Genomic DNA, 11,282 nt, shown 5'->3' on the forward strand with positions numbered 1-11,282 from the left:
CGATGTGTTATTGTTTTTGAAATTAACAGCACTGTATTTTTTACAGTGATACAGAGTTACATTGTACAGAGATGTGTTTTGGACTAAATAACACTGCACTATAAAAGAACATCACATCCTGACATTAACATATCTTTTCTATGTACACTGTTGTTTGACTGGTCAGATCTGGCAGAGCTGGGTGATTTACAGCCAGTGTGATAGCCCAGGAGGATCACTGCTGACCTTATAGAGATTGAGCTGTACCTCTTGTACTGTAATCTAGACCATTGCTGGATTTATCCAAGGCCTTATCACTGGGCAGAGAGGCTAAGGTGTGTGGCACTGCCAGCCCTGTGTACATGTGCTAATCAGCCTGGCCTGTGCACTTTTAGTGGCATCCGTTCTGTCTTCACATTCTCGTGTTGTATTGGTGGCATGAACTATCAACATGAAGCTCAAGAAGTTGTTTCTCCCTCTGGTGCGCAGTGGAAACAATCAGCTACAAATGCTTGAACGGTTAGTGTATCACTGAAACTATCTCTCTGATTGCTTTATGACGTTAAGGCTATATTTGGCCGGCGTATCGTAAAGGCTTGTATTAACATTGAGTTCAAGTTTAATTCAGATTGAAAAATGCATCAATACATCGAAATGTACTTTGTATGACTTTAATTATCTTCTACAAAACCACTTCTGTATATGGATTGTTTTGGAAAGGTATTTGCACTTCTCTTCAAAATAACTGTCAGCTGCTTGTTCTGTCAGTGGTGCTTTTTATTAGATGGAGATGCAACATTTAGATTGTGTAACAATCATTAATAATCGTGTCAGAACGTGTGCATTAAGCATAAATAAATCATTAGCAATATAGAATGGTAATGGAGTTTATAGCCTAATTATATCCCCTAGAAATAATAGTCACAGCCAGGGATTAATAACACCTCCATTTGCAATCTGATCGTGGGAATTCAAGTGTTAATTGATGACTGGCAAAGATTTTGGCTCTAGCCAAAAGTAAATCGTAGTACCCATGGGAGTGACAGATGAGAGAGGGCAAAGTTTGGAGCAAACAGGTGTTGGATCTCACCATCTCAATGTGAACCATCAGCCACAGTGACGAAAGCTTCCCAGAGTTCCCTTCTATTCCTCCACTCTGTCACTAAGCAACTTTACAGTATCACACATAGGCCTTTGCTCATACTGTGGACAGAGCGATGGAGACGAGCCAGGGTGGGGCAAGGAAATCCTATTAAGGACGTGATGGAAAGCCAAAACCTACAAAAGGTACTTATTTCTTTGCAAGTATTCAGGTGAAACTCAAATATAACATTGTGTAGTATTCTATATATATATATATATATATAAAAACAGTTCCGAGGGAATGCATGAACTGAATGCTATATAAATTGTTTTGGATAAAAACATCTACCAAATTGATAGATTTAAAACAAATTACCTTTGTGGGTTGGATGGATTGATCTAGAGAAGCATGGGTAAAACTTTCTCAAGTGGTTCTCATACTTTTAAGACTACCTAATCATCACCTTACAACAGCCGTAGAACATCTTCATGAACAATGATGGCATGGTAATTTGAGAGTTTTTACTTGTAGATTTAATTTGAGAATTTCACATGGCTTCTGTCTCAGTGATTCAACCAGTCTGTGTAATTGTAAAACATTTTTTGTGCTAGGCCATTTCAAATGCATGTCGCACCTTTGCCAGACAGTTCTCATAAAGATAATACATACTTTAGGAGGTTGACATTTTTTGGCAGCTAAAAGTGGTCTGTGCTTTCAAATTTATAAACTTGTACTGTCACTGCCACACATTCACATGACACTGCACAAGAACTTTGTTCCTTGAATGTATACGACAACAAAGATAAAACACTCATGTTTGGAAACATTTGAGTAGCACTTAATATACTTCTAACCCAAACTCAGAGAATAGAGTTGTGCAGGTATGACATCAGAACCCGGAAGTCTAATTCGCCACTGGTTCCTTCGAGATTTTCCTATGGGTAAAACTCCTACTACGATAAATTCCTGCTACGAGTAAAATAAAGCCTGTACATAACTTAAAGATACTTTGGGATTTTGTTCTATAACGTACACTGCACACACTTAAACCCATAGTGGTCTTATTTAGTTACTTATTAAAAACATACTTTTTCAAAAAAGAACATAACTGTTTCAAAGTTTCCGCTTCCACTATGGGTGTGTGTAACTTACTTTGTAGAACAAAACGGCAAAGTATAGTCAAGTTATGTTTACCACGGTGTGGTACAGGCAGAAGGAGACAAGGAGTCAAAAGTTCTAATGCAAACATTTACTAACAATATAATAATACAGACAGGCAGAAGGTTTACACACACTTAGGACAGAGATCAGACTAACAACAAGGCAACACACAGGTCTTAAATACATATAAAAACCGATCAGGGAAAGAGACATATGACAAGACTAACGGGGTAACAGGTGAGACAGATGAACTAAAGAGGGTTGCCATGGGAACAAATGAGTGGCGGTAAAGCAGAACAAAGGAAGACATGTGACTAGTGAACATACAAACAAAAACTGAGACGTGACACAGGCTTACACATAATAAAAAAAAAAAAAAAAAAAAAAAACCTTGGGAAAATATCGAAGGAACCAGCAGTGAATTAGACTTTCTGGGTTCTGACATCATACCTGCCCGTCTATAGCATTATTTAATTTACTTGTGTGCAAATGTAATGTCTTCCATGTGATGTAAAATTGCAATTTGAAATAATTATTAATAAAAATGTAAAATTCTACCAAATTGGTTCAATATTAGGTAAAAAAAAGATTTTCAGAACATATATATTTTCTGTATGTTCACGTTTGCCTTTGCAGTGTAAACACCAGCAATACTGGTCATCAGTATATGTTGTGTTTTGGATGGGAAGCTAGTGTGTGCATGGGAACCAGCAAGACTTTCTTTATCATCCAGTATGGTATTTTGGGTGGAGCAGTTTGACAAAGGAAATCTTGTTGGTTAAGAAGCTTGTTGGTTGGAATACCAATGGAAAATCGTTATAGTCTAAGATGGTCTTTTCAGCTTGAAAGGTCCACTTTTGTAATATGCTCATCACTCTTAAAGCGATTTTAATGAAATCTGAGAGTACTCTCCATTGACAGCTACGCAACTACCATTTTGACGCTTCAAAAAGTTCATAAAGAGATTGTAAAACTAATACATATTAATTGAGTAGTTTAGTCGTCATTTTCTGAAGAGATTCGATCATTTTATATGATGAACAGATTTAATTTAGGCTTGTATTCACGTTTAAACACTGATCAGCAAACATAAACAGAATCTCAACTGAACCTCATTGGTTCTTGAGGAAGCTCAAACGTGCTGCGTAACACACGAGAACGAACCTCATTGGTTCTCTGACGTCAATGGAAATATACGTTTATCGAATTGTTACATAAGAGCATGTACGGTCAAGTACTGGGGGTATGCAGTAGATTTTGTGGCTTAGTGGTGTCTATGTATTTATAGTTCCTGATAAAGTGTCCAACTTATTTCAATCACCCCATTGCCCTTCCACAGGGGGAGTAATCCAATAAAGAGGAGCACAGGAGTCGCTCCATCTCTCTTTCAAGAACCAAAGACGCACAGCACATCACGCCACAGGACAGGCAAGTTGAGCTCTTTTTCTCTTCTCTTCTCTTCTCTTCTCTTCTCTTCTCTTCTCTTCTCTTCTCTTCTCTTCTCTTCTCTTCTCTTCTCTTCTCTTCTCTTCTCTTCTCTTCTCTTCAGTTCTCTTCTTATTGTACTATATGTTTTTTTGCCATTAATTCCATCCACTTTATCCTATAGCTTTTTTATTTGCATCTAATAAACTTCAACTTTTCAATCTTCACCGAAACTTCAGACTTTTTTCAGAAAACATCTGATCATTATCAATCAATTCTTCCAATGCATAAATAGCTGTTTCGCATTCTCCCTTTTCTTTCCATTGTCTGTCTTGTATGATACTTTTCACTGAACCATATTTTAAAAGCTCAAGGTGGTTTATCTATTAAATTAAAACACAGTAGAGATGGAATATGTGCTTCAGACTAAGGATTTACAGTGGAAAGTAGGCTGCATTTTAAAATTGACATGATTACTGAAATGTAAAAGCATTTGTGGACATGCCAAGACAAGCCAGTCTGTATTTTCTAATGGATGTGGTTTTTAATAAATCTTTCTGGGTTTGAGATTTATACCTGAAATAGTGCTATAGTACTGGTATTAAATGTTTTGCTCTCTCTTTTTTTTTTGGTTCATTGTTGGTATGGGGATAAATAAATGTGTCAGGCATCTCCACAGCCACCTGTCAGTCCTTCATAGTTATGGCTGAAAGGTTCCACAAACAGAGGCCCTGTTGTCTTTAATTAGCTGCACGTTTCACTGCATCACGCGTGGTTTAATCGTAAATGAGTAGGTTGGTTTGGGGCTTCATTGAGATAATTCACATGACTCATTAAGGTAATTCACGTGACTCAAAAGATTCCCCAGCTAAGCTCTTGCGTCAGTCTTATTTAATCCATGAGTACTGTATGTGCATGTCTATGTCTGGTTGAGACTGAGGGAGATATGCCTCTTTACTGATAGTAAGGGACACACTGGGGACAGCTGGAACCACAGAGACTTCTCTTGATCTGGTGCCCAGTGTTGCTGCCAGCCTGCCAGGCTGAGGACAGATCAAAGAATCCATTCAGAAACAACAGTGTGATCTGACAAGTGTTCACAGTGCAGATTTAGCTGACTCCACTGCCTCTCTGTGGGAGACGTACAGAACATAAAGGAGTCTAAGTTATAATGAAGGTCACAAACACACAATGAGATCATGACCTCACTCTCATGTGGCAAAGTGGCTATAGCTTATGGTTTAGCCAACAGAAGGCAGTTACACTTTATTTTGAACGTCCCCCTTTATACATTCTGTTGAAATGGGCAATGTTGCACCTACATGTCAACTAACTCCCATCAGAGTATTAGTTGAATATTAGTAGGCTGTTAGGGATAAGCTTAGGGTTAGTAGAATAAGATGACATACTTGCAAAGTTACTTATAGTCAGTAGAATGGCTGTTGGGGGACCATCAAGTAAGTGAAGTGTTGGCAGATATTATAGGGATAGTTGACCCAAAAATATTGAAATTTTTGTCATCATTTATTCATCCTCAAGTTTTTCCCAATCTGTATGAGTTTCTTTCTTCTGTTGAACACAAAAGAAGATATTTTGTAGAATGTTGGTAACCAGACATTTGACGGTAGCTATTGACTTCCATAGCCATTTTTTTCTTTCTTGGCTACCATCAACTGTAGTTGAACTCGTAGTGCACTTTATCAAGTCTACTGAAGTGACTCAGACAAGCTTTACAGAGACTTTTGTTTTAGAATGAGACTCTCTGAGAAAATAAGCCACGGGATTGGTGTGGAGCTCAGAGCGGGTAAGCTTTGAGTGCACAAATGCTAGTCTGGACACAGTTCTGAGGGATAACGCAGGAATATTAGCAGGGCTTTTCTGAGGAAGACACAACAGCTGGGACTAATACATTGGCATGCATTCAACTCTTGCTTTAGAAAGTTTGCGTCATATAGTTAGCCTTTATCAAGAAGGGGTTAAGCACTGGTATTATAGGCCTACTAGTTAAGTTTCATGCCTAACATGATTCCAAACTATTATCTGAACGGCGTTCTCAATGTCCCCCTCAACATTTCTGCACCATTTAAAACAATTTTATTTTTTAGGAACTGTTTAAACCCAAGATGGCGGAGCGCTATGACTGCCACTACTGCAAGGAGTCTCTGTTTGGGAAGAAGTATGTTCTGCGTGATGAAAATCCATACTGTGTGAAGTGCTATGAAAGCCTGTACTCCAACACCTGTGAGGAGTGCAAGAAACCCATTGGCTGCAACAGCAGAGTATGTTAATCTTCACAATTTCTACATTACTAAATGTTTTTACTAAAAGACACAATCCAAAACAGCTGAAGCTGCCCTGGTACACTTTAGCATACTTTACTTATGACAGAAATAATGTGATTTAAAAGAATATCTAAGTGTGAAGTGAATGTAATGTTTGCAGACACTAAATTAAAACTGAATGAAAATGTATTAGCTATAGTTTAAATTTATATTAAATGCAATAAGCTGACTTTAGGGTGTTTTTTGACCTAGGACTTAAGTACATCTTTATATGTAATTTCATAATAATTTATACTGTCAAAAGTATACCATCAAAAGTACTGAAAAACATTTATGGTAAACTAAAATATACTTTAATGCAGTTTCTGTTGAAACTTGTATGTCGTGTATTTAAATATATTTGTAATTATTGAAAAGGTGAAGAATAGTAGCTACTAATACTATACTATACCAAATAATATAGTACATTTAACATATATTAACTTAAAATGTAATTTCAAATTAAACACTACAGTAAAAAAAATACAATCAACTACTTTAAATGTGCTTTAGTGTTAGTTAATGATTTTGACTGTACTTTAAAGGAAAAAACTTCCATTTTACATTATTACAAAGTGCACATTTTAAAAGTATACTTAAGCAACAATCATAAAAGTACACTTAAATGGCTTTTATTTTATTCATATTTTATTATTTGCAAGTACAGTTTAAAAAAAATTAAGGGCCATCAAGTGCACTACTTTTTCAAGAGTGCTCCAACTTAAATAGCAGGAATTGTCCAGAAATATGCACTTTTCTTAATTCCATTAGAATGACAGTTCTAGCAGACTTTGCACCATATCAGTATTTAGTATGGTGGCTCAGTATCCAGAACGAGATTTGAGCATTTTTATTTAGTAACACTGTACACAATGATTTGGAGCTTTGTGTGACCCTCTGAAAGCTGAGAGATCACCAGGAGAGCAGTGGGGAATAGTATGAATGCCAGCTCATGCACTCTGGACTGATCCCAGCAGGACATCAGTGCTGGGGAGTGAGTCCAAAACCAAACAAAGAGACCAGATGAGCTTTTGTGGAATTACCAGCACTCATTTACCTTGGAGACAGAAACACAGACTCTCTATTGCCATTTCAAAGACAAATTGTATAACCTTTACATACTAAAATATAAATACGGAACATAAAATGCATGTAATTTCAATATAATAATAATAAAAAATTATAATAATAAAAAAATATAGGCCTATATATAATAATTTAAATAATAATAGTTAACACTTACAACATTTAATGTGTTAACATTAGTTAATTCATTAGGTTTGTAATAATTTATTAGTATAGCTTATATGTAGAAATTAACATTAACCAAAAATAAATTATTAAGACAAGCATCACTTTTACCCTTGAACTCTGTGAACATATTAAAAGGACAGTTCACCCAAAAAATATAATTCTTTCATCATTTATTCACGATTAGAATTGTCCAAACCCATACGATTTCAGATCGTCCATGCATCACAAATTGTCATGCTATAAAAAGTACAAAAGCACATTGTATATGTATTGATAAGTATTCATATGAGAATAAAAACCAAAAATCAATCTGTTCATCATACAAAGTGACTGTGTCTCTTGAGAAGACTTAATGATTAAACCGTTATATTCATATGGAACATACTTTTTTAATTGCAGATGATAAAACTGGTGAAAAATCCCATCCACTTGCATTAAATAAGGGACCTGAGCTATAATAGGGGCTACAATAGCAACAGCATTGCACAGTGCTAAAAGCCACTCAAAACACTTTAACCACAGCATAGCAATGCCCTAAAAAACATGTTTCTTGTAAGAAAAAAAGGAAGAAGAAACAGAAATATATATAGACGTGTGGTGCTATCGCTACAGTTTCCTGTGAGTTTCTGTCGTTAGTGTCACATTACATGGTCATTAGTCCTGATGAGGAGGTTGTCACTTGTTTTGAGGACAGGCCTGGGGTGGGGCCACATCTGTGTGGCGTGTCCTTGGCCCAGTTAGCTATACCGCTATACCCCCTCTAGAAGCAGCCAATCAGCATGACATCATAGCACCTTGGGCCAGCGATTTAACGAGCACAAACACTCTCTCTCTCCAAATTGGTGGATAATTAAAGCAGTGGTGTCATACATGCATCCTGAGGCGATGTGCGCACACAGCCCAGGACAGACTCTCACTAATGCAAACCAATTGGCAGATCACACTGCGATTGGTCGCAGACACCAGCACCTGCGGCTCTCATTGGAGAGTGACCCTCTATGAAGCTGACATTGAGGAACCCTTTACCCTCCCTCTCTCCCTAATTATCAGTTCAAAGGCTGAAAAAGACCACTGAGCCAAGGACCTTCTCCCTTAACCCTAAGTTTAATGCATGGAGGTTCAAATCGTCCTTACTTGCTTGCTTTTGTCCTCAGGATCTGTCTTATAAGGACCGTCACTGGCATGATGACTGCTTCCACTGCTTCAAATGCCAACGTTCTCTGGTGGACAAGCCGTTCTCCACCAAGGATGAACAATTACTGTGTACTGAGTGTTATTCCAATGAGTATTCCTCTAAATGTTATGAGTGTAAGAAGACAATCATGCCAGGTAAGTGAATTAGTTTGCTTGTAATGCTCCTCACACATGTTCTTAGTCCTTTAGAAATATGATTGATGCATCAAGATTCATCAAAATGAGGCATTTGACACTATCTTTTGACATTATTAACTGTGCGAAATATGAATCTATTTAAAGAGATAGTTGACCCAAAAATGAAAATTCTGTTATCAATTATTCTGTCATGTTCAAAACACAAATGGTGATATTTTTAATGAAACCTCAGGGATTTCTGTTCCTCCTTTGAAAGTCAACAAGTCTTCTGTAAAGACACAATTGCTTTATATGATGACCAGATTACTTTTATTCACATATAAACATTGATCAACACAGATACATTGAGCACATCAAATATGGTGAACGGAAGCTCAACCGTTGTGCTTGGTGCACCAAAACAAACCTCACTGTTTCTTGCGGAAGATCAAATGTGTTTGCACTGCACACAAGAACAAAACCCATTGGGTTTCTTTTACAATCAACTTTTTTAAGTGTCAATGGAATGGACTTTCAATGGAAGGACAGAATATCTCACGTCTCATTTAAAATGTCTTCAATGTGTTTTGAAGATGAACGAAAGTCTTATGAGTTTGGAATGATGAGGGTGATGGTGCGTTCCAGTCAAGTTGGAAAGATCATACTGTACTTACGATTTGAACGCATATGAACATTATGTCTCTGTCTCTCAGGCTCCAGGAAGATGGAGCATAAGGGGAACAGCTGGCACGAGACCTGCTTTTCCTGCCAGCGCTGTCAGCAGCCCATTGGAACCAAGAGCTTCATTCCTAAAGACAACAGTAACTACTGCGTGCCCTGCTACGAGAAGCAATTTGCACTGCAGTGTGTGCACTGCAAGAAGGTAAGAACAGCTGGAATGCAACATGTGGCTTTGAATATATGAAAAGCATTAAATGATATCATACCTTTTTTGTTTCCTCTCAGCCAATCACCACTGGGGGCGTGACCTACCATGACCAACCATGGCATAAGGACTGCTTCCTGTGTACAGGTTGTAAGCTGCAGCTGTCTGGCCAACGCTTCACCTCTCGTGATGACTTTGCCTATTGCCTCAACTGCTTCTGCAATCTGTATGCCAAGAAGTGTGCTGCCTGCACCACCCCTATTAGCGGTATGAGCGTTCAACACATTTACATCTCCTTATGTTTGGAATGTGCTTATCAGAACCGAACGCAAGGTTATAAATCAGTACAAACTCAATTAACATATTTCTACTGAAAGTTGCAATGAAACGGAATCCGTCATTTCACTGGAAGATTGAATCGTGACATTTTGATTGAAACAGTTTTAAATGAAACAAATGCATGGATGAATATAGATACGGTGAGTTTTCATTTCATGCTGATTTTCATGTACACACAGAAATCAGTCTTTTAAGGAATAGTTTACTCAAATTTGTTTTTAAATCCATAAAACTTTGTTTATAACACAAAACTAAAAAAAAAAAAAAAAAGATTATCCTGGTCACTTTTTTAGTAAAAGTGATTCAGGATTAAAGCTATAAAGCTCAACTTGACAGAGAAGCTCCATGAAGGTAGTATTAAAATAAGTCCATATGAGAAATGTGCTATATTACTGGTATTCTAAAGCCATACAATGGTAATTATGTGAGAAACAGACCAAAAATAGATTACTTCTATCACTTTTATGATATTTGTGTTGAGATTTTTGTCATTTTGGAGATTTTGAAAGATCCTTTTCGAATTCATTTTGATTATATTGAAAAAAGCCTCCATTATATTTAAAAAGAAAAACACATTTAAACACAAAGGGAAAAAAGAACATACAGGTTTTGAACGACCTTTCTGACCTCAGGACCTGTATGAATCTCCCAGCAATCTTCTTGTCCACTTTAGCAAATAAAATCCATATTTCCCATGACATTATCGCTATATGATCAGGAGTTTTATGTTTTTTATTTGTTACTGTCATCTCCTTTGCAGGTTTAGGAGGAAGCAAATACATCTCCTTTGAAGAGAGACAGTGGCACAATGACTGCTTCAACTGCAAGAAGTGCTTGGTGTCTCTGGTGGGCCGTGGCTTCCTGACTGAGAGGGATGACATCCTGTGTCCTGACTGTGGCAAAGACATCTGATCACACAGCATAGCACTGCAATTCCTAACATTTTATAATTTCATCAAAGTTAAATAGCAATACAAGCTTTTATCATAGCTAATATATTTGTCTAATACAAGTTTAAAGGAGCCTGTTTGTGCCAAGTCCTATTATATAATATAGTGTCATGTCCTTGTGGTTAGGGTTTAAAATGTTGCCAAACAAAAGAAACATATGCAGAGTGAAAATTGTTAAATGTTTTTGTTTAAAGATATTAAGACAGAAAGCACATACGTGTTATTGCCTATATACATTTTTTGTGACTAACATTTGCTTTTGATTCATCAATCAATATTTGTCATTTATAGACTGTAAAGATTTTGCTGTAGATCATAATAAACTTCTTGAAAAGGCATTAATGAAAGCCTCAGTACTGCTTACAAGAGATCACTAAAAAAGTGACTGACATTCAACGCATAGTTTACTCTAAATATGCCTCAGCCTTTCTTTCTTATCTTTCAGTGAAACCTAAAACAGAACCCAAAGGCCTTATTTGTCATGCATCTGTCTCTGTAGCTTATTAAAAGCAATGTAAGTTTATTCAAATCTATTCTTACGTAAGATTCAATTTATTATATTGAAAAGATAT

General features: G+C 36.8%; 1 protein-coding gene across 1 annotated transcript; it reads left to right on the plus strand.

Moving 5' to 3' along the window:
* Positions 1–1,168: 1,168 nt before the first annotated feature.
* Positions 1,169–11,048, plus strand: fhl2b (four and a half LIM domains 2b). Its single transcript, XM_077199245.1, has 7 exons — positions 1,169–1,266; positions 3,564–3,652; positions 5,755–5,928; positions 8,379–8,553; positions 9,249–9,418; positions 9,502–9,688; positions 10,521–11,048. Exons 3-7 carry the CDS (start codon positions 5,773–5,775, stop codon positions 10,670–10,672), a joined length of 840 nt encoding a protein of 279 aa, XP_077055360.1. The 5' UTR covers positions 1,169–1,266; positions 3,564–3,652; positions 5,755–5,772; the 3' UTR covers positions 10,673–11,048.
* The last annotated feature ends 234 nt before the right edge of the window (positions 11,049–11,282 follow it).

Source organism: Siphateles boraxobius, unplaced genomic scaffold, assembly GCF_051911475.1.
Source record: "Siphateles boraxobius isolate OS27281-9 unplaced genomic scaffold, OSU_SipBor_1 41, whole genome shotgun sequence".
In the NCBI taxonomy this organism is placed as follows: domain Eukaryota; kingdom Metazoa; phylum Chordata; class Actinopteri; order Cypriniformes; family Leuciscidae; genus Siphateles; species Siphateles boraxobius.

Bases quoted from the DNA above. Each gene is read 5' to 3' on its own strand.
- fhl2b (XM_077199245.1), top strand. From the start codon at position 5,773: ATGGCGGAGCGCTATGACTGCCACTACTGCAAGGAGTCTCTGTTTGGG. The intron at 5,929-8,378 runs GTATGTTAATCT...TTTTGTCCTCAG, and splicing joins CCATTGGCTGCAACAGCAGA to GATCTGTCTTATAAGGACCG. The intron at 8,554-9,248 runs GTAAGTGAATTA...TCTGTCTCTCAG, and splicing joins TAAGAAGACAATCATGCCAG to GCTCCAGGAAGATGGAGCAT.